Source organism: Rhamphochromis longiceps, linkage group LG5 (genome assembly GCF_057381845.1).
Source record: "Rhamphochromis longiceps isolate RC_006_pf linkage group LG5, R_longiceps_female_GT1.1, whole genome shotgun sequence".
In the NCBI taxonomy this organism is placed as follows: domain Eukaryota; kingdom Metazoa; phylum Chordata; class Actinopteri; order Cichliformes; family Cichlidae; genus Rhamphochromis; species Rhamphochromis longiceps.
The window spans coordinates 25,667,464-25,691,552 of record NC_140561.1 but is presented as its reverse complement, the minus strand read 5'-3'; the positions used below and the strand labels follow the sequence as shown (position 1 = coordinate 25,691,552).

Here is a 24,089-nt window from a genome sequence, read left to right as displayed (position 1 = left end):
TTGCTGCATGGTCAGGATGTACTTGAGAGATTAAAATTTTACATAAAAAGGACCAGAGCTGTAGGAAAGCCCTCAAAGTTTACTTAGTTTTCTTTAGTAGTCATGGACACAAATCTCTATGGGGTTGCATCAGGAAGGGCATCTAGCATAAAAAAACCAAATCAAACATGCAGCGCTCCCACTGTGGCCGCCCCTTGTGATTAAGGGAGCAGCTCGAGCTTTTTTTTTTTTTTTTTTTTAATTAACTGGAGAATAAATCAAAGTAAACCAGTCTTGGGACTACCAAAGCATGCTGCACACAACTGGCCAGAATAAGCATGCAATACTTGGCCGAAGAGAAGGGAAAAAGATCATTGAAACAAGCACAATATTTTAATAGCACAAATATGAGTAATTAAACTTCTGCTATATGAGAGGGTGCCTAGGTTGGTCACACACAGGTGAGCAAATTCATAATGAAAAAAAGTACGGCAGCACTGAACTGCAGGCTTCCTTTAGACACAGCCGCCGATAACATACAATAAGCCTATTTATGCACAGCAGACTAGAACACATCCAAATATGCACAATATTTTACCAGACCCAAAAGTCCAATTTGGGCAACAAAAAAGTCAAATGCCCTTTTTGCAGCTTAATGATAATGTTAAACTGCTCGGCAGCACCTCGCCTTAAGCCAAAGCATTACCTTCATCTGCAGGCACGGTTGTAACACCCCAAATGTCACTTTGCACTCAGACGTTTAGGCGATAAATTTCCAACATGTCCAACATGTTCAAAATGTGTGTAAGGACATTCATCAGTGGCAGTATGTGAGTCTCTTTGGTTTGTGGTAGAGTGTAACCATGTTTCGAGGAACTATCACTCAGACGATAGTGGGACAACTGCAAAAGTTTTCAGCCTCTGTGAACAGCTGCATTGAGCTTCTTAAAGCTGCTGCGTTTTTTATAAGCTGGTTATCAAAAACTTTAAAAGAAAATAATCTTACTGTGCTATTATGATAACTGACCTGATAGCTTACTTAGAAAAACGTGCGATGTCTAGCTACTGGTGACTATGCTATGCAATGTTATTTTGCAATGATGCTTGCCATTTATTTTTAAGGCAAATTAAAGGCAATTTTATTACTGAAAGTGTTTTAACACGTTTATTTAGTCATCTATGTATTTCTTTTATAAATACAAGATAATATATACACATATATGTATTATAAAGTCTGTGCTTATAATTACACAACCAGTGTCTAGTTAGACCTAGTGTACTCTGCCTTGTTGCAGACCAGAAGTAAGTTGCTGCATAGTTACCCCAAAGATTTTGCTCAAACATGTCTCAGATTCCTATAAATGAGTATCTGAATCCAAAGGGTTTGGAATATTTTTCAGTATTTTACAAAAAAAAACAAAAAATGAAAGAAATGGCCCCCCCAAAAAATTAAACAGAAAATTTGTAATGTAGCACGTTGTTTCATTTCCTGTTCATCTCCATAAACCCTCTGTTTACATCCCGTCACCTACTAGCTGTGGCTGAATCAGTCTTAGTTAGCTCTGCTGCCCAAACAGTAATTCTTTTTAACTCTTAGTGAACATATTGAAGCTAAAAAAATCTCCCTACGTGCCTCCAACTGCAAAAATCTACACAGAAGAGAGACGGTGACTCAGATGAAATGGAGTACGAGCACAGAAATGTCAGATTCTTTAAAAGCACTCTGTGAGCACACCTGCTAGTGCTAATGCTAGCCACCACCTGGAGATGGTGAGCGTGAGGTATCTGAGTGTCACGCTTGTGTTTTTCTTTATAAGGCATAAGTGCAGACATGACTAATGTAGTTAATGCACAGGTGTCCCATAACCAGTTATGCTTTCATCTGTGTTATTGTGCGCTGTTGCCAATTTTGCTATCATTTGTTGTAAATCTCCACCAACACAACTGTGTGCAGTAGAGCACAGGGGTGTGTTTTAGTGGTAATTTCATTTAGGTGACTACTGTATCGTGCAATTGTCTGTTGCTGGTTGCTTTAAAGCTTTATTTGCTGCTGGCATATCGTGTTATGGCTGACAATGATATTGTGAGATTGAAGGAGCTGCTGGTGAGGAAAATTAGGGGCCAGTTTTGGCTAAACTATGTTTTAAGCAGCCGCTGTAAATATCAGAGTGGCAGCACACTTTGAGAAAAGGCACAAAGAAGGCAGGTGGCAGACTGAATAGAAAGAAGAACTTCACGATGGGGGCCAGGTTCTGACAAGTTGCACTAGATTTATCCAAATGTTGTACACCCTGTCCTCTGTGACTCTGCAGAGCTGGTCGAGACATTCAGGGCTCAGTCAGGCTAGAGTAAAGACACTCAGCCTAAAACAGAAGTCTCCCTAACACCATTCAGAGCCTCAGATATGGAATAAGAACACTTAGGGCTCATTGAAAGTCGCCAAAGTGTGGAGCATGTAGCGATATAAGTTGTAGCTGGAGGTGTGTGAATCACCCAAGCATACCTATAAGTTGTTATTTTCCAATTGCGACCCTAGCCTTAACCAACACACAAATGCAGTCTCGTGTAGTGGATGTTACTTATAGTGGGACTTTCCTCTTAAGTAGGTATGCCCTGCAGAGGGGGTTACTTGTAGTGGTCATGTCTCGAAGGCATTCCCGCAGAACACACCAATCAAACCAAGTCCTTCTGCAGTCACTGATTACTGATTGGCAGCTTTTTCTTGCTTGGGACCATATCTTTGAGTCTGTCCACTCCATCCAGCTGATTGGTTTATCTTGAATTGCGACATGAAACCGCAGTTTTTTTTAGTTTAAACAAAGCAATCAGTCCAACGAGGGCTGCAGGAGGGCAAGCAATTAGCCATTCGGAATCATAGAGGGGGCTATTGTGTAGCTGCTGTGGTTAAATCCACGTAGATATATCGACCTTTAGTGATGGGAGAGGAAAGTCAAGTTAGGTACACCTGTTCAGCGGCTTTTTAAGGCAGATATCTAATCACAATGACAACAATTCAGTGCATTCGGGCATGTAGACATGAGCAAGATGAAGTTCAAAATGAGCATCAGAATGGGGAAGAAAGGCTTTTATTTTAGTCATTTTCACCATGCCATGGTTGTTGATGTCCGACAGGCTGGTATGAGTATTTCAGAAATCGTTCATGCACTGGGACTTTTTTCCTCATAACCATTTGTAGGGTTTACAGAGAATGGGCTGAAAAAGATAAAATATCCAGTGAGCGGCAGTTCTCTGAATGAATACGCTCAAATCAAACCTCAGATCTTCTCAACCTGGTTTTTTGAACATGGCAATGAGTTCGCTGCACTCAAACAGCTTCCGTGGTCACTAGGTCTCAATTCAAGAGAGGACCTTTGGGATACAGGAACTGTGTGATGCAGTTATGTCAATATGGACCAATCCTGTTCTATCATTTTGTTCAATCTATAAACATAACAAATAATCAATCAGTCATATATTTGATTCGCCATTAAATCTTCAGTGTATTGTTTTATTTTGTCTGAGCAACCCCCCAGCATGCAGCCAAAATATTAAATCTTCTCACTTGATGGGCTTTTAACCAGTAACTCGTTTTTATTTTTGCTTTCAAAAATAACTCAAATAAATCTTCAAATATCTAAATAATTATTATTATTGGATTAATGGAATTTTTGCAAGTCTGTATCTCTGATTAACCATCTGTAACGACAGTATGTGGGCGTGGGCGCGCTGCTCATGTGTTCCCTATTAAAACTGCTTTGAATAAGCCCGAGGATAAGAAAACAATGCCAGTGTCCACCACCGCCTCTCATCATCACCACGTACTGTAACACATCAAAAGCAGCGGCACGGAGGATAATGAGGAGGATAAGGACTATAAACAGCATCTGTCTGCTCATATTTAAATTTACCAATTCTCGTCCTTTCCCTCTATCATTTCATCCATCTCAAGTAGTTTGACACTAAATATACACACAAAATCGCCTGAACATCAATCTCAATTGTCAAGCCATCCTTCATTCCTTTTCTCTCTAAAAAACCCTCCTCCGCTCTGAAAGCCGCCCACTCTCCTTGTCTATCTGCACTCTTCCATTTGAAACTTCCAACTCCTCCAGTGCACTCACCCTCTAGCTTTCTTTCACTCCCCTGGGCGAGAAGAACATCTTGACCAAACCTGGGCCAAATATATTAGAGTGTGATTTTATTAAACATTTGAAGAGCTTGAATCTTCTTATTTATCTTCAGAGGGACCTGAACATTTGGAACAGAGACACACATCTGTGAGCTGCTTTAAAAGTCAACCAATTCGGAGCATTTTTTTTTTTTAAGTATGTTTATTGAGATTTTTTGATATAAGGAAAAAAAGGGACACAAAAAAAGGGACACAAAAAAAAACAACAGACAACACAACAGCAAGGGCTAAAAAACACAAATAAGACAAAAGATTACACTGCAAAGACAAAAATACTACTTCAACACTGGCAATAAACAGAAATAAAACGCTAAGGTGGTAGGCTAAGTTATTGGTGATCGATCAAACAGGACTTTGTTTTAATACATGGTCTAAAAATGGCTGCCCCACATCAAAGAAATTACTAAGTTTGTCCGCTAATGTGTACCTAGTTCTCTCCATACGCTTTAATAGTCCCTAAGGACCCCAAAGCGCTTTACACATCCAGTCATCCACCCATTCACACACTGGTGGCAAGCTACATTGTAGCCACAGCCACCCTGGGGCGGACGGACAGAGGCGAGGCTGCCGGACACTGGCGCCACCTCTGACCACCACTAGTAGGCAAACAGGTGAAGTGTCTTGCACAAGGACACAACGACCAAGGCTGTCTAAGCCGGGGCTCGAACCGGCAACCTTCCGATTACAAGGCGAACTCCCAACTCTTGAGCCACGATCGCCTGATTTTGAACTGAGGTACAATATCCGACTTCCAGAGAGTCAAGATAATTTTCTCAGCAATTACCATTCTGAACAAAACTGTAGTTTGTGCAGCAGACCTGAGGTGTAAAAGGGAAGAGGAAGATCCAAACAATGCAATTATTGGGTCTGGCTCTAATGTTCAATTATATATATCAGAAAAACATTTAAAAATGTCCAACCAATAGTTATGCAATTTGGGACAAGTCCAAAATAAATGAGTGAGAGAGCCTTCTCCAAGTTTACAACGATCACATATCGGACTAATAGAAGGAAAAATCCTGTGCAGTTTAGTTTTTGTATAATGAAGTCTGTGAAGCACTTTGAATTGAATTAACTGATGCCTTGCATTTATAGAGCAAGAATGGATCCTACACAGACTCCTCTCCCACACCTCATCTCCTATTTGCAAACCAAGCTCCTCCTCCCATGCCATCTTCAAAAAGTCAGATTTAAAATTGAAATACTCAGAAAAAGCTTTCACAAAACCAACAACCAATTTTTTAGAATCCGGGGAACTCAGAAGGAGTGTAAAAATTGACCCCTCTTCCGGAAGAGATAGAAAATTAAGAATACTCTGACGAACAGTTTCTTATCTGTAAATAATGAAAAAAATGTGATGCAGGGAGAGAGAACTTGTTTTGCAACTGAGTAAATGATGCAAACTGCCTGTCAATATATATAAGTCTTTGAGAGTAATAATACCTTTCTGTGTCCAGACCTCAAAAGAGGGATCTAAACATGAGGGTGGAAATGCATGATTACAATATACAGTATTGGAGTGTGGATCGAAGTGTCTGGTAGAGCACAACCTTTTTTGATCTGACTAAAGATTTTAACGCAGTTCAAAACTGTAAAATTATTGACCTTGGTTCGCGGATTAGAGGACGAAAAAAGAAGAGCAGGGAGGGAACTATTCTCAACCCCACCACTCTCTATGACCACCCAAGGTGGGTATCGGCAGACATGACCTTTTTGTACCCTTCCTGCCAGTAAGCAAGAGTTCTAGCATTTGCAGCCCAATAATAAAACTGAAACAATGGCAGAGCAAATCCACCCTTAAGTTTAGACTTACATAGATGAACTTTTGATATCCTGTGAGTTTTAAAGCCCCAAGCAAATGGTAATACTACTGAGTCGATCACTTTAAAAAAAATTGCTTATTCAAAAAAATAGGTAAGTTTAAAAATAAATATAAAAATTTAGGAAGGGAAACCATTTTAATTACATTAATGCGACCTACCATGGAAATAGGGAGAGCCCTCCATTTCTCAATGTCCTTTTTCAATTTTTCAACTTGTTCAAGATAATTCAACTTGAAGATCAATTTAGGATCCTTAGGCAAAATAACACCTAAGTATTTCAATCTGTCTGTAATTTTAAAAGGCAAAATTAAAAAAAAAAAAATCAACATCCAAGTTTGCAGTTAAAGCCACAAACTCACTCTTCTGCCAATTAATTGTATAACCTGAGATTTCCCCAAACGACCTCACCACATCTAAAAGTACAGGAACAGATCGCTCAGGATTTGACAAGAACAAAACAACATCATCCGCATATAAAGAAATGTAGTGCTTGATATTCCCCAATCGGACAGGGTCAATAGAGGGCTCATTCCTAATGGCTACTGCAAGAGGTTCAATAGAAATAGTGAAAAGCAAAGGGTTCAAAGGGCAGCCTTGTCATGTCCCGCGGTGTAAAAAAAAAAGGCGCTGATCTATCTTGGTTAGTAAGAATGGAAGAAGAAGGATGCCTATATATCATATGATATAAACTGTTCGCCTAAACCAAACTTCTCCAGTACCCAAAGCATATAGGCCCACTCGACCTGGTCAAACGCCTTTTCAGCATCTAAGCTCAGTACTGCGATCTTGGAAGCTCCCCAGTGCCTATGATACATAATATTCATCAATCTTCGAACATTAAAGAAGGAAAACCTCTGGGGGACAAACCCAGTTTGATCCAGATGGATAATTGACCCAACATGTCCATTTAATCTGTTTGCCAAAATTTTAGTGAAAATTTTCATATCCAAATTCAACAAAGCAATAGGTCAATAACAAAGAAATATTAGCTTCATATAGCGTACGGGGCAATGCTTGAGCGGAGCATGTTTTTTTGTTGTTTTTTCCTTATTTACTTGTGCGACTTCGGACTGTCTTGGCCTTTCTCTCTCTTTCACCCACTACCTCGCTTGTCAGAGAAAATAAAATCTCGACCGAGACCAACTGAGCATGCCACATTACATTCAACTTAGTTCCCTTGTCTCTCCCCATGTAAGACAAACTCAAAAATAATTTGCACACACTTTACATTTTTTGTCTCTGAGATTAAACTGCGCATGAAGAGGAAGGGGGCGCAGAGGGAGGCAATCTTGTTACCAGCCGGCATAGCCCTGGGAAGATTTCTATCAGACACACGTATAGAGAGAGGCATCCATTTAGAAAATGGCTTTTCTAGGCATGCTGGGCCATTTAGCACACCCTGTGACGACTCCTGTTTGGGGCAATGATAAATGTTCTTTCGCACCCGGCCTGTGCACACAGTCAGGCCACCGCATACACATGCACGCACAGCCATATGGGCACCCCACGCAAACCATCGCCAGGCAGACGCAGCGTTTTCAGAAGAGAGTGGCTTCACTGGGTTTGGTCCACAGAATAAACTCGAGTCACCGCCAGTGAAAATTAGTTTAAATCCACAGAACTTAAATCCTACTGAGCATTTAACGTCATGTCAACACCACTTTGCAGCTTTAGGAATCATTAAGTTCAGGTTCATTCAGCTATACATGCTGAATGAGTTTTATAATGAGTAGTAATATGACAGCCTTTTTTGGCCATTTCCAACATTTAGTGAAGAAAAGAATGGAGTAATTTAACAATAATCAGAAATCCAAAACAAAACATAAAAAATTGTAACATAAGCCAACAAATCTAAGGGGGATATTGCATCAGGAACATTGTGTTGCAGGTCATTATTGACGGAAGTGATCGGGTCATGACAGCCGTCCAAAATGCTAGTTAAACCCGAGCCATGGCATAAAACAAATTGTCCGTTTTACAGCCTTCCTCCTGACAGAGACATTACCCATGAAGTAACAAACGTGTTTGTGTGATTTATGGCAGCAGCATTTCTTTTCAATGACAGCAAACATGTGAATGTGAAGAAAAGTGACTTATTGCTACAGCTGAACTGCACTAAATGTGAATGTTTTCTGTCTTTACACTACAAGAAAGTGGGGAAATGTGGAGGGTTTTTATTGGTTACTTTTCAGTGGATTTACAGACCCGGCCAACTTGAGATCAAAATTGGCAGCAAATTATCACCAAAATGCACAAGCTGAGTTGTTTTTTGTTTTTTTTAAAAAGAGGGTAGTACTTTAGTAGTTTATTAACCTTTTAGATCAGTTAAAGGGTGATCGGCAACTTTATACGTTGAGAAAACTCTTCAAACTCTTTAGCTGAAAAAGCCTTTCTCCACCCAGTTTATCCCCATCTACACCACATTTAAATCAATAATGTTTTAAAAATGACAATATTCTTGAGATAGAATACATTTTTCAGATACTTTGACTTTCAAACAATGAGTCGCCTTATTTTTAAAGTCTACTGCCTGTATAGATATCCACACTACCCAGTGGGAGCAACAAAAAAGCAAAAGGCAAATATTTTAGCAGGTAAACACTCTCTCTGTGTTTTGTTTACACTGGATGAGTGCTAAAAATCAACCTGTCTCTATCATGCTGTCTGAGTGCGCGCCTGATATCCACTAATGGTCATTACCCTTTACAGCAGCGCGATTTCTGTCAGCTTACTTCCTCCTCTCTGGGATCCATCAGTGTCGCCACTATACTAACAGCTGTCATGGAGCCTGAGATCTCTCAGCTCAGCTCCAACCACAAGTAAAATACTCATCATCCAGGTTTTTATGTGATTTATAGACACAGAAATATGATTCATATGTAATTTTGCTGATAGTTCACTATGCTAAATACTGATAAGAATATAACCAGACAGGTATAATTATGTTTAAGTTAACCAATATAATAATGTGAAAATACAGCAACCATTCTAAGGGCAGGCCTAACTGAAAGCCTGTGTAGAAACGGCCTTAAGAAATATGAGGGTGTGTGTGTGTGAGGAATGACGTGCCACAGCGGACGCTCTGATCTCTGAATGTCTGACTTTAAAAATGTATGATTTCATAAAATTTACCAGATGAATAAAGGGAAGACATTGGGATGATTTCGAGGCAGTCAGGACTGGGCGAGCCCCCTCACCCACATCGGCTTCATCTGAACTCTGCGTTACGTACTGGGTAAGACTCATAGGATCAGAGGCTAGGACCTTTTTAACAGAGAGCTGAACCAGACTTCCTATAAAGGGATCGTGGGCCCTGCAGATCAACATTGCTATCGCACTAACCACTGTTGCTGCTGGAATTAAAGCCACAGGCTCCGTACTGGCTGGATGAATCATTTTCATCTACACAGCAATAATGAAGCATTTATTTCAGGGTGAATGACAAACTCTGGAAACGTGGCCAACACGCGCACGCAGCACAAATATGATGAAACTGTGTCAGTCACACTATGCTAAACCATCTGCCTATCACAGGACAGACACGTGGTGCAAAAAACCAGAAGGAAACACTTAAATAGACACTTAAATATCCAACACCATAATCATGCCTAATGTGTGTCTCGATTTTTTAAATGCTTATTTCAAATTAAATGAGCAATCAATCTAGAGGTTACTAGAAGTTAAGGGGGATCCGGCCAAAGGAAAATTCTTGACAGCAAAAGATGATTTGGAAAAAAGGCAGTCATCTCCACTCGTGAAGTTATGTCACACTAATATAGAAGATCACTGCTTCTATATTATCTCACTTCATCACTCAAGTCAACACAGTACCTTAAAGATATCCACACCCTCACGCTGGACCTTGAAGAGGAGTGCAATCATACTGATTAATAATGCAGGAAAATGCGGGGCGTCACTTGCAGGCGTGACGTCAACTTACCGATCTCATCTGCTGAGCTCCGGTGACGTGCTGCAGAACCTTTTCCAGCTCCTTCTCAATGCGTCCAGCCCAGTGAATCATTCTGCAAAAGTAAAGTTAAGACATTTTCAACATTATCATTTCAACATCATCACGAAAACTTTCATTTCTCTACCACTGCGTATAAGTGAGTGCATTTGCAAGACGGCGGCAGTGTGTGGCTCTCTTTCTGCTGGAAAACTGCCACACTCTGCCCCTTTTGGGATGCCTGTCTGGAAGTATCACTATCCTATCTCCAGTTAATGTCTGGGTTGGTCATCAGCATCTTCTCTCCCCATCACATCTTGCATGTATGTGTTCCGTCCAGGACCGGCAGCGTACGTGCCTGTCTACGCTCGGCTGGGATCAGCGGTTCTACAATAAAACTGCTCAGGTCTGACAGAAGTGCAGCCTAAGCAGGAGCTGATCTCCGTTAGACGGAGCCAAGTTTGGAATTAAGAGATCAAACGACTGGAGCTCATCACTGTATATCTCTCAGCAAGCAACAAATGACTTAATGGATGAAGATTTTTACCAGATCACTTTAGAGAAGCAGCAGGGGCCAACCTGCCAACCAAGATTCATGCTGAACAACTCATGTGAAAAGCCAAGAAGAAATTTTCACAGAAAAAAAGGAGAACAAAAAAAAAACCTATTATGAAAGCTCATCTTTCAGCAATCAGATGAATAAATTATGTCATGTGTTTGCTAGCCAGCCGCTGATTCCATGCCAACCTTTTTCCTTTCAGCAGCCTGCAGATAGCTAATCACTAGCATCAACAACACAGCCGTTTGTCTTTTAATATGATGACGGAGACAAATGTCATCTTTAAATGTCAGATTTGCTCTGAAGACAAGAGGGGAGACAGATTTATTAAATTGCACAAATCTGCCAAGTAGTGACAGCGCCCGCCATAATCACCAAGCCAGAGCGGGCTTCATCTAGCGAGTAACAGCAGAGCAAACACGCCAGCGAGTGAGCAAGTTCCCTGTGTTTATAGGGACCGTGATTAAAGGAGAGCAAGAGGGCCTCTAAAAGGAGCAGAGAAGGGGGGGAAGCTGTGACTATAAAAAGGTCATTCAATATGAAATGAAAACAAGTTTACAGTGAGAACAGAGCTGAGCAGGACACAGTGATACTAACAGTGAGGGACAATACCTCTGTCCCCGAGCCAGGCAGACTTCTTACGCAACCTCTTTAGTCTGGATACTACACACAACATGATAGATAGATAGATAGATAGATAGATAGATAGATAGATAGATAGATAGATAGATAGATAGATAGATAGATAGATAGATAGATAGATAGATAGATAGATAGATAGATAGATAGATAGATAGATAGATAGATAGATAGATAGATAGATAGATAGATAGATAGATAGATAGATAGATAGATAGATAGATAGATAGATCTTATATTACAGTTTGGCAGTAACTTAATATTTTCATTTACCTTTTCATTGTGTAATCTCTAACATTATTGTGTCTCATATTGTGATAAAAGTATCTATAGGTCATTTATACACACGTGCACTGATGCACAAAGGCCTGGTTTCAGTCTAAGTTGAATACATTTAGCACTTAATATAACATCTGTGCCATATTTATATTCTGTGTGTGAACAGACTACACGACTTGCATCGCACCAGGTCAAATAAAGCTGGAATAACAATGTTTTAAAGCACAAAGCAAGAAGTTGGAGACTGCGTGGCAAAAAATATCTTGCAGTATGAAGTATGTTCATTCAATAGCAGCTGCAGAGATAGCAGGACGCTGTTGTTTGGTAAATTATATGCATTACTGTGGCCTAATGCTCAGTGAGTGCTCGGAGACCTTCTGCATTATGAAAGCTGTGATCTCTCTTTAATTGACAAAAGTTGTCATAATGCACTACATGAAAGCCGACTGGTGCTCTCTGGCTCTCTGTAGTCCAAAGCAGCAGTACAACTTTGCCATTTGCCTTCTTGTGTTTTGATTCGTCTTAGTTGTTTTATGATTTATGTTAGCCAAACATTATGGAAAAGCAGAAAGTGTGATGAAATGAGTTTGGATGGAAGACCTGTGTGAGTCAGACCCATACTGTCACTACGCTCATTCGGCCGCAATGGATCTCATCATTCGAAGTGCCACTCTCATCTATCTATTAGGGCAGAAGGTGGGCTATTTTTGTGTGTGGTCATATCATCTGGTGCAAAGTGCTGATGATATTTTGACTTTTAGATTCCAGTTATCAACTTTTTTTTTTTTTAAAATGAGGAAATAACTTCCCTGCAGCTACCTCTCAGTCTACCACAGACACCTACATACACACTAAATTATAAGCATAAACAACACTTCAGTGTAATATTTAGTACTATGCAGACCATACTGGTAGATGGCAAGCTGTAGAAAACGCACACTTTCTGGAGACTGCTGTGAAAACGAAGCGAGCATCCTTATACGTGCATTTCTTCAGCTAGACCTCGAACACGGAGAAGCTCTGACCCGTGCATGGGCGTGTTTGTGTGTCTGTGTGTGTCAGCAATATACATCAAATAAACTGCCACCATTGCTCCCAATACACTTCAATTAACTGTCAAATTCTGGCAAATACCACAGTGATGTGGGTGACCCAAAACCCAGTTTAGAAATCTCAAGAGATGACAGACTGCATATATAACCAGCCCTACAGAATATTTAGCTTCTCTTTATCTGCTTAAACAAGGACACTGGGAAAGTAAGAAATAATGACACAGTTTCTCTATTAAAAAGGAACAATAGTGTATAGTTAAAGAAAACGTAGTTTTGGAAAATAAACGTGTCTTTAAACGGGGGGAGATGGAAATTAGGGTTGCTTAAAAGTCATAATAAACTGAATTTCAGGGTTTTGTTTGCAAAGTAACTCGGGTGTAAGATAAATTAACTGCATCACTTACAGAGCTAAAACAATCAAATCAGTGATCCGGTAAATTGTAGTTTTAAGTCAATCCACAGTAGAATAAAAGATAACTGATTTTTTTTTTTTTTTTTTTTTGAAAGTCACCTTGGCCATCGAATTAACAGAGCCCCGGAGATTTTAAAGACATGATCTGGTTGATGCATCACACAGGAATCGTTTCTGGGAGCCTGACTGACTAAACAGCACTTCGGGCTACACACAGTCTTCGCATCAGATCATCACGTCATAGTTATTATAAAGAGGGCGACATTTGGAACGATACTTCAGTGTGAGCCTAACTGTTGCACTCACGAGGGTTTATTGTTGCATAAAGAGGATTATCGGAACTCTGAAATACAATCTTAAGTGAAGTAATAGCCATTGAAAGAAAAAAAAAAATAGGGAAAAATATTTTTTGGGGGGTAAATTACTGACTTTCATTGAACAGTTGACGGTGCACAGGTGGTAAACTGTCGCGGTAAACATTTGGCTTCAGTCGCCTTTGCGCGTCCTTCAAGGTGAAATTATTGTAATGTTCGCATAAGAGAAGGGAATGGGGGTATAAATGCTAAATATTCCCCCCAACAGATGTGCGCTGAATAATTCCAGAAATAGCTTTTTTTGTTGCTGTTGTTTTTTGTTTGTGTGTTTGTATTTTTGCTTTATTTTTTGTGCTCTCCTCACAGCTGGATGCTTTACTACTTTCTGCGCCCTGCGGTCACTTGTAATGCTGCCCTCAAGTGCGTCTAAATTTCGAGTGTGACGTTTCCACATTTAGAGTCTGAAACAAAATGAGCCATTAAAAGCAAAAACAAAACAAAAAAACACACCCTGAGGTGAGATAGATATGATTACTTTCACGGTGCGAGTGCTTTTAGAGACTTTGTAGAGGACTGCGTCTAAGCGGGATATTCTCCCTCCTGCACTGACAGCAAAACAACACTCGGACTATCTCTTTAATATTTTTGTATTTTTAACTATCGCTGGCACTGTGTTTTCTCCCCCCACCTCCTTTTTCTTTCGCCACATGTGCGTACTCCATGTTGACTGTCACTAGCGGAATAAGACTTTGGGCTTTAATGCCAGTGCCCACCAACACCACCACAACAACAACACAAGCCGTGTGAGAATGACACTCATAACGCAGCATCGGAGACGGAAGCTGCGTCTGCGTGTCAGCATCAGGGACAGCGGCTCATCTCGCACCAAGGTAAGCGCCGCTTCATGTGCAGGCTCGTCTGGGGCCACCTGTCCTAGTTCCGCACTCCGCACCCCCCCCCCCCAGTTTATCCTCCCCACCAAAACCGTGCAGGGTACTTACGTGTAGTGCTGTGGGAAGAGGTGGGTCCCGGCTGTCGGCGTGGAGACGCATATGATAAGTACAGTTTGGATTGTCAAGAGGCAGAAGACACCGTACGACTGTGCGCAGATCGCCATTTTCCATTAAATATTCAAGAAACTGAGATAAATAAGAGAAGGACCGGAAGGACAGTCTCTCACAGCTGAGCTAAGAATAACCGAGCTCCGGAGAAAGTGTGTAGTGGGAGGTGATGGTTGGCGGAGGCTTCTGGACACTTCAGCCCGGCAGTGAAATCTCAATCAGAGACGCACACGAAGAATTGGCAGCTGAAGACACGGGAGATCAGGATCAGGAAGATGCTCTGCCGCGGCTGCCGATGTGCCTGGCTGCCTATTTGCGCGCTCGCTTTCCTCCCTCCCTCTCCGTCGCCGCGCACATTTGCTCCTTTTCTCTCCCAACGTCTCCAATGTAACAACCATACAAGGTGAAGCTGGTCGCTGTGCCGCTTCAATTTTCCCATTGTGACTTTCAAAATAAAACAATGTGACGCCTTTAGGCCAGTATCCAACAGAAAAGAGACCAAAAACCTGCCAAAAGTGTTTTTTTTAATCAGAAAATACCCGAAATTCAGCGGTCTTACATCATATGAGCATTTTTTGACCACATATGATGCGCTTTTTTCATCAACTTCGAAAATTAGCTGCTTTTTTAAAGGAAGCTCTCTGGCTAGATTTAAGCTTTAGAGTTGTAGGATTTTATTTTTGTAAGCCTGGTAGCTCAACTTCCTGTAATCGCCTCGTCCATCTGTGACACTTGACTCAGCTGTTGGCACTGGCGGCCCTTCCTCCATTCAAACAACCTACTTCTGTGCAACAGACGGGGGCGCGCATCAGGCCACCTCCTCCTCCTCCTCATGTCCAGTTCATACTCTTATGTTTTCACCAGACTCGAGATTATGATCAGAAACCAAGGTGTCATTTGGGGTAATTGGAAGCATAATACCAGAGGGCCATGTTATATTAACTAGAGTATAAACAGTCAGCAGCAGTGGCCTTGGGGCTGCTTCCCAAACTATATTTGTTCTACTCATTAAGACCTCTCGTCCAGTGGATGAACATTTAAATGGATGCAAGGAAAATTAGCCACCTAGATACCTAGCAATAGTGTTTCATGCTCTCACCGGCTATTTGGAACGAGGGGCTTTGAATTTACAGAAAGGCAGGGTCTGGCTCCTTGTTTCTCATAAATAGCAACCTCCCATTATCATAAGCTATTTAATAGGTCATATTTGAGTGGAGCAACTTTTCCTCTGGACATATAAGTCAGATAGCGTTCATTTTAAAGGTAAACAAGGAGGAGAGATGCACAGAAACCTCAGAGTAAATGTAATTCAGCATGAAGTCCCCCCCTGGAGAAGTGACTATCTCCTTCTATCAGCTGTGTGCGTGTGTGTGCTTGTGTCTTTGTATGTGTGCACACATGCACACCTGTACCTGCTTTTTTACCTTTTCCTGCACTGCTCTGTTCTCTGATCTTCCTGTTTCCATAACTGGAGGGCACATTTGCACCTAAACAAAACCCATATTTCAGATACATTCATACAATATATAGAAACGGTATAGTTTCTGACTTAAGGTGTGCCACTTCATATTTATTCTCATTACTGCGATCAAGCAACACTATAAAATCCCAGAGTTTAGGGATTAAGGTGCTCAGGGCTTCGGGTTTGGGTTTTTTTCCTGATTTTTCCAGTTGTCTGCCAGTCAAAAGCGCAGGCTCGGGACACTCGGTCCCCTTCGGCTGCTCCTGGGGGAGCCATGCATCTCTCAGCTCATTTGCTGGGCACAGAGAGACAGTCGTTCTTGTAGCTGTGTTGTCCTTGGCTCAGTCATTCGGCAGGGGACACACAGGTGCTCTGCTACAGAAAGCCGCACAGCAGTCGGCAGGGTTGCTGCACAGCATTTCTGTCTCTTCCCTGACAGAGAAGACGGGGCTGTTTTGGTAGAAAGGACACACTGCGGGGCATGGACCTCAGCAGGAGGGGGAAAAACCCACCTGATGGCAGGGATGAAGAGCTACAGCAGCAGCAGTCCCCTGCTCATGTACATAGTTGTCACGGATCATTCAGTCAGAACAAACATCTGTTTCTCAGGAAATGAGGAAACAAATACACTTCTATAGTTCCCAGAGCTATAGTTTTTTTTAATCATATTGAACATCTCCCTCTCATTCAAACAAATGTGTAGCAGAGAGTCAGGAAACGGTCATGTTTTGATACATTACTATTCCCCACGCTGGGAAAAATAACCTTAATTGATGGCTACTCTCACACATTAATTTACACCATTATACTCCCCATCGTCGCATTAATAATAACAGCAACCAGATACCGGTAGGTTGGCTGACTCACACTAAACGTTTGTGCTGACTCACTGACACCCCTGGTTCAATCCGTCCACTCAAACATACATTAGGCCAACGTATCTCAATTCACCTGACTCAAAGGGCCAGGACATGGAAAAATTAACTAATTTTAAATGAGCGAACAGTTTGTAGATTTCTCTCAATAAAAGAGCTGTCCAGAGCTGGACTTTTTTTTTAATCTATGCAAATAAAATAACAGTGTGTACACATACCTTTGGGGACCAAAATAACACTGGCAACCAATTTAAGTAACACTGCGTGTTGGCTGGGTCATATTCAACAATGTCACACCTTAAATGCAAATGTAATTTAATTCACCCGTACTTGCAGTGGCGTTCGTGGGCAGAAGAGAGGAAGATAAAAGAGGTGATTGTCACCCTGGGGCCTTGGATCTCATTGACCACGCTGCAACGCTTATAGAGAATCCACTCTTTATTATAGCTGATCGATCAGGCCAGCTAAGGGATCTGCTCAGTGAAAACACACAGATCAATGGCCTCAAGCTTTGCTGAGCCTTCAGAGGGTGAGAAAAGTAGACAAGAGGCGGGGCTCCGCTACATAGGGTGTCTCCCATTGGCCGTGCGTTTTGGTCTGAAGTGATTGACCTGCCAATCTGTTATTGATCCTTGTGAGTGTTGCAAAAGGAGGCAGGATTCGTAGCTGTGTATTGGACTCCAGCTTCCTTTCTGAGGAGTGCTCTCCTAGACAGAGGCCAAGTAGGTTAGAGTAAAATTAATCACTCCTTGTTTCCCTGTCTGCAGGCCTCAGGGGAAGTCACCAGTAAAGGCACGCTCCACACATCCAGACAAGTACACACACATACACACAGAGATGCACTGGTCTCTTATCTCACTTTTCCTCCACCTTATCCATCGTTCTCTCTCCCTTAACCTCCTCCTCCGTCTCTTTCTGTGGCCTCTGTGCTGACGTTCTGGTGGGCTGGACAGAAAATGTGAGGCTTCACCCTCTGTAAAACCGACTCTAGTCAGCATGCTGAATGCTAAGATTTTATTTTTCTGATTAGACAATGACTGTGCATCGCATTCAGTGCAGATGATAGAGTCAGTTGCCCTTGAGAGAGAGCCCCAAGGCTCTCAGAAAACTTCAATGATCCTCTCAAGTGTTTCCTGTAAAAAAAAAAACAGCATGATATACTGTCACTCATTTGCCACATGCTCTCTTTGAGAGTATTTTTTTTAACCATAGCAGAGAAAAGGCACTGCGCCCTTGTCTTCCACGGGGATGTACTGAAAAGATCAGCAAAGTGATTCCAGTAATCAAGGTTATTTTCCCTTTGTGTCTCTTTTACTTCGCTCCCTGCTCACCTCACAGCTTATCCCCCTATTTAGTTTTATCCACTAAGAAGATCAGGAAAAAACCTCCAAACAAGACATTTATTTTACATAAATATTTATATAGCCCACCATGCCATATTATTTGCTTGGCTCTATAACACAGTGTTTTCCTACACGACCTAACCGCTTTGTGAAAAAATCAATAAGGGAAATCCCTGATTCAGGCCCCAGTGCTCTGTATACCTTACTGTAAAATACAAACATACCCAGAGACGATGGGCTCCAAAGCACTCTGGGACTTTCGTGCTCAAATGTCAGAGCGTTTCATCCTGATGATGATGACTCACTCCCCTCGTTCTTAGTCTGCATGAAAGAACAACAGCGCCAATTAATGACCCAACCTCAACACGTGCAACAGTACAGTAAACAAACCCTATATTAAATTCTACAGCAGGGCACACAAACAGCGCTGCGATATTACAAGTAGAGATGTATTTGCAAGAAATATGAGCATTTAAAAGCTACATTTTATTTTATCTCCCCCGGAGAATCTTTCCCTGCCTCACCCACATAGGCAAGTGGTCGCATGTGAAAACAGAGCAAGACTCAGCACTCATTGACATGCTCTACTAGAGGCCTAATGGCCCCTGGGTAATGGCCTCTTTGGTCTTCAGGAAATCCTCCCTCATGCATACATCAAAGCTGGGATTGAGAAGGATAGAGAGTGAAAATAGAGGGGAGGAAAGAGACATCAGTGCCACACAGGGAGAGGAGATGAAGAAACACACGAAAGGAAGTGCTGTAGTTCTGGTTTATGACATTCATAGAAAGGTCAGTCCAGTATATTTTAGACTTGCGGTTCGTGTCAGCGTAGTACACCAGGGCTATAGCAGCACTGTTTGAAGACAGTTTGCCTTTGGTATTGACTGAATGTTTCTGCAGACTGCTCAGATTTGTATTCTTATTTAGCTATTTTTAGCTATCTTGATTTAGACCATAACCTTGTATGACTATTTACATATACTATAATTAGCATTTGACATCTTTGGGTTCTATGTCTGAAGAAAAAAAAAACTTTTTACAGTCAAAATCAGCCTTATAGTCACTTCCATTTGGCCACTGTAAGTCTGTTGCCCAAACAAATAGCCAAATACTAAAATAGTCAAAAGACAAAATTGAATTATTGTAACCATAAAATAATCAGATTTTTGAGCAAAACTGCTAAAAAATTTGCTGCTTGCAGCTTCTGAAAGTATAAGCATTTTATGCTATTTGTCATACGTTTCAATATACCAGATATTATTCTGATCTTTTACTGTCAGAAAATACAAATCATACATTGGCTTTATTTAGAATTACACAATAGTCTGACTGATTCAGTATCATTCTGACAAAATAATTGATCGCTTTAAAAAGTGCCAAAAACCCCGTATTGATAGTGACAGTCATAAGTTGCAGTATATCATTTATGATCCAATATTAGATCTCCTTATCCTCAATCCACCATTATTCTCTTTTCTTTCAATCTCCATCACTCTTCAGTCTCCTTTTTAAAAACTCGTTTTGCTGACATACAACATCCCAGAGTTGACAGCCAGCTGCTATAACACGAGACCTGTAGCCCGTCGTGGCACAACACCCCCTGCCCCTCCCTCTCACTGTCCATGAGCCATCTGCTTACTCTGCATATTGCAGATCTGTCAATGCTGCCTAATTATAATGCACAGAAAAGTGCTCATCGTGACCCTGGCTGTGTTTGCAAAAGTTTTGCCTTGTTCCATATGGTACGAACACAGAAGGCACCTGTCTGTATGTGGCTACGTACCCATCTAAATGTGGTCTCTATCCTGTGCGTTCATATAGCAGAGCAGTGTCAGCTCACATTCAGAGAAAGCTCTGACTTCTACATGTCCTACGTTGTGAAGTGGAGCATGTGATTTTTGCCTCTTCGCAACAATTTTCAACTCATCTCCCAGTTCTGTCTTCTGGTGAAACTCAGAAACCCTCCATTCAAATGCTTCTAAAGTTTAATCTATTTTAAAAATCAGATGAAATGTGTTGAGTTTATGTTAAAAAAAAAAAAAAAAAAACTCAAGCAGGAACCACTACAATCTGCTCTACGGTGGGATGCCCACATCAAATGGGCCTTCAATATGTTGGCAGTGACTGAAGTGCTAGGTGTTGCCATACAGAGCACATTAAACAGTGTCAGTACTAAAGAGGCAAAACTAACAGGCCTGTGGTGCCTTTGGTGGTTTGATAAGGCAAGCGGGTGGTCCTGTCTGAACGTGGTCTACCCCTCTTCTCTTGTCACTGTGGAGTGAGAAGTGCATAGTCGCTTGCCCGCCCTGCCGTCACATTAAAGCGCATCTTAATTGGCATTAAAACTGGTGATAAGAGCTTAATGAAGGAATTAATAGATAACACACATTCTGGAGCTTATTCGCCATAGTCACACTGACAGACACAAACACACACAGCTGTACTCAAACGGGCAGATTTTACAACCCAAGACAGAGCGAGTGAGGATTCATGGGGAAATAGGTGGCCTGCAGCGAGAGGCAGTACCAAGACTGAAAGCCTGTAATACATCACATCACCATGCATGACAACAGCTAACCTTCACAGGTTTTACAGCTGGAGCATTGGTTTGAATGGAAAAAGCATGTGCTGCAATCACTCTAGGCTTTTAAGAGGATTCATGGCATGCTTGTTAGTCGGGTCAGAACTGTTTTGGTTATTCACCTATTAACAGATACGCATCTATTAGAAGTGCAATTTAAACTGATTAATACAACATACAACAGCATTTCATAGACAGAGCAGGTCTGCAGTGCCCAGTATACCAAAATATGCAACTAAAGCACATGCAAAGCACAATAATTACATCGATGAATCTATTATCTGCAGATAACTTACTTGTTGTTAGTTCTACTGAATGGTTTAGGTTAACCTATAAGTGGCTTACTTTCACATTCATGCAAACCCGCAATACACAGTAATTTCAATTAGTTTCTACATGAACATGCAGATTTTGCAGTTTTCACCTCGTTACAGGTCAACTTACCTTTTAAAAATGTTTCAAATGAAACTTAATTCTGAGTAAATACCAAAGTCTGGGGCTTAAAAGTGAAACCAAAAGCTGCAGTTCCCCAAATGGCCACTTGAGGCTGGCTCCAATCCCTTGGAGTAGTCTCCATCCAGCACTGAAAAATGAAATCAACACATGAGGTCAGGGGTGGCGAATTAATCTCAAGGGGCCATATAAGAAACTGAAACTGTTATGGAAGGCCACACCAATAAGAGGAACTCAGTTCTGCATAAAATTAATTTTATTTCTTTATAAACTGGTACTGGTTAGAGTACCAGTTTATAGTAGTACTGGTTCGTACAAGTGCATAAAAGTTAGACTCAATATCTGCGTTAGAAATGCAAAGAACAGCAGATATGTGATTATGACTGAGGAAGGATCTGTATCTTGATTTGGTGAACTTAATCAATGAGAAAGTTTGTTCACACATGAAGGTCGATCCAAGGAGAACCAACATCTTCATTGCAAGCAACTAAGTGAGTAATAATGTTGCTCTCCAGTTAGTTTGAAAGAATCTGTCATTTTCCCGTGTAAGCCTTCACAAGGCTGTACATTTAATTTAGTTTATTCCTCAGTGGTAGCCTACGTCACCATTTTCAGTCTAAAGAACCTCCAAAATTGCAACAACCTACCTGCAATTCACTGCTAACTGTTTTAGTTACAACATAAACAATATAGTTAATTTTTGGCACTGACTTATACAACACCTCCTGGTGTATCCATTTCAGTTCTGGATTTATTTCAGTCCCCTATCTTGCATCTGTTTCAACAATCCCAAAATTTTCCCTGTCAGAGTTGGACAGCCATTGGTTGTAACATCTGCCAGTTTGTTCCATTTCAGTCCCAGCTTATCCAAGCATGCACTTACCTCAAATCACTCCATGCCTAGTCCCTTTTATTGAATGCTTTGCTGCCAGCTCCTCCATAATCTCAAACACTTTCATTATCCCACGTACGAAGATGAGTAACTGGGCTGTATTGCAGAGATCACAGTCCTCATCCAAAGCCAAAGAGAAAAAGTCAAGATTGTCTGCTTTGTTTTTCAGCTGAAGCTCCATATTTCCCGCGGTGTCCTCCATCCGTCTTGTTACGAATTGCCTGGAGAGGTGCACTTTCTCAAATGTTTCTTTGTCTTTTTCTCAGGGCATATTAGCGTGACAGACCCTCCACCCTCCACCAAACACTCTTTGATAAACACCCCATTAGACTTACTGTTTTTTGTGATTTTGTGAGAAATCACAAAGCTGGTCTTGACTGCTCCATCCCTTGAAAAAAAAAAAGGTTCAAATGTACATGATCTGCATCAGTCAGATTCCTGTATTTCTCTGCATGTTTGGTCTCATACTGATGATTCAAATTGTAACCCTTAAAAACATCGGCTTTCCAGAAACTGAGCACACACGTTTACCTCTGACTTCAGTAAATCAATACTTAGAAGTAAATGTCTTGTTAAAAACTCAACATTCTCCATTTTCTTTTTTTTGATGTGACCTAATATCTTCTAGGGATGACAAACGAACTTTCTCATAAATGCATTTCAAGTGAAACTGCATCCTTGAACACAAACCCATATGTGTAGATTTTAATTTGAAAACCAAAAAAACAGCAGTTCCATTCGTAATAAAAGCTACAAAGTCATATTGTGATTTCACACAAATCACACAAAATAGAAAGCCATTTGGGGAGTAAACTTCATGGTATACTTATTTGCATTTGAATCCTAATTTCCCATGGACATTGGGCAGGTCAGGGACAACCAAAGGTCCCAGAGCATTCTCATTCCCAATGCGTAACATCTCATAGTAACGTGAAAGGTACCCTTCTGCATCCTTATGAGACGCACCACATTTGCATTCGAATCCAATAGAATGCCGCTTGTGGCAGTAAGATATGCTCCAGCCATCAGTTCCGGCCCAAACCTTAACCATAACCTTTACCCTGTCAGATAGTGTTTTCCAAAGCGATTCATGATCACAATATAAAACATATTTACATTCATTCCAACCGGCTCTCAAGCCTCCGAAAGCGTAACATACTGACAATTTGTCACATAGCGTCGGTATGTTACGTGCGGGATGAGAATGTGTTTGAAGGTCCAGATGTGCCCAACTCTCATTTGTAGCTGACTTCAAAAAGGAGTCAATCCCTATGTTAAAAAGACCAGTATTATAGCGTTAATGGTGTCTTCACAGCCTGGTACAAAGATAGTTTCCCCCCTTGTAACAACTCTGTGTTGTGATTCCTCCACCTCCATGATTGAGTTAGAGGTGTGGCCTGCCGATTGACAAATATCCTGACAAAGATTGCTGTGGCTGGAGTCTGCTAGTCTGCTACTACTTTGAATCACTAACCTAGAGTGCTTAACAGTTTGTGTGCTCTTGGCGCATTTTGGATGGCTTATTGCTTATATAAGTTTGTAACCAAGCTAACTAGCTTTGTAAGGTCACTGTTGGCTTCAAAATACCAAAATTAACACTCAAGTCCACAGCTAGCGAATGATGCCACAATATGTTCTTCTTTTATATAGTTATTGGTCCGTCCTCACAGAGTTACTGTTGAAATACCCAACAAGACGTTGCTTTTTTCTCTATAGCTAATTTGCCCTTTCATGACATCTACAGGTATAAATCTTTTGATGACTCATGGATTTGTATTAATACTTTTCAATTTGGGACGTGACCACTTTGAATGATAGGTGGATACTCACAGAGTCTGCTAGGTGACTAATTCGACCGCTCTATCATGATTGTGGTGTTGGTGCCTTCAGGAGCATTTTAATGCCATTATCAGACAAATAATATGACTTGCGTGTGGTTAATGGGTTGCACATAGCCCCTGTGGTTAATTGCACCAACAGCCAATTCAAGAAGTCTGTGCTCAGTTTTTCAATGCATGCAATTCCTGAATTACATATAATTATTATATGTGAACACTATCATAATAGCCAACAAACCAATGGGCAACATCAAAGCGTCATCCCCCTTTTATATATAAAGTACATGCTTATCTTGGACTTGGACTTGATTTAATTATATTTAAATCATTTATGACATAATTGATTTAGAAATTAGGTAGTTAAAGTAGAAAAATGCTATTTTCCTTTCCTA

At 41.0% G+C, this 24,089-nt stretch overlaps 1 protein-coding gene across 2 annotated transcripts in view; it reads right to left on the bottom strand.

Annotated features, from left to right (window-relative positions):
* The window catches only part of cacna2d2a (calcium channel, voltage-dependent, alpha 2/delta subunit 2a), a 178,579-nt gene extending 163,947 nt beyond the window's left edge, over positions 1-14,632 (bottom strand). For both annotated transcript variants that reach the window (XM_085406895.1, XM_085406896.1), the window contains exons 1-2: positions 14,194-14,632; positions 9,932-10,013 (exon numbers count right to left, since the gene is read on the bottom strand). In XM_085406895.1, coding sequence (XP_085263021.1) covers positions 9,932-10,013; positions 14,194-14,309 — 198 coding nt within the window. In that variant the 5' untranslated portion in view covers positions 14,310-14,632. The remainder of the gene's footprint in view (positions 1-9,931; positions 10,014-14,193) is intronic.
* Positions 14,633-24,089: the final 9,457 nt, after the last annotated feature.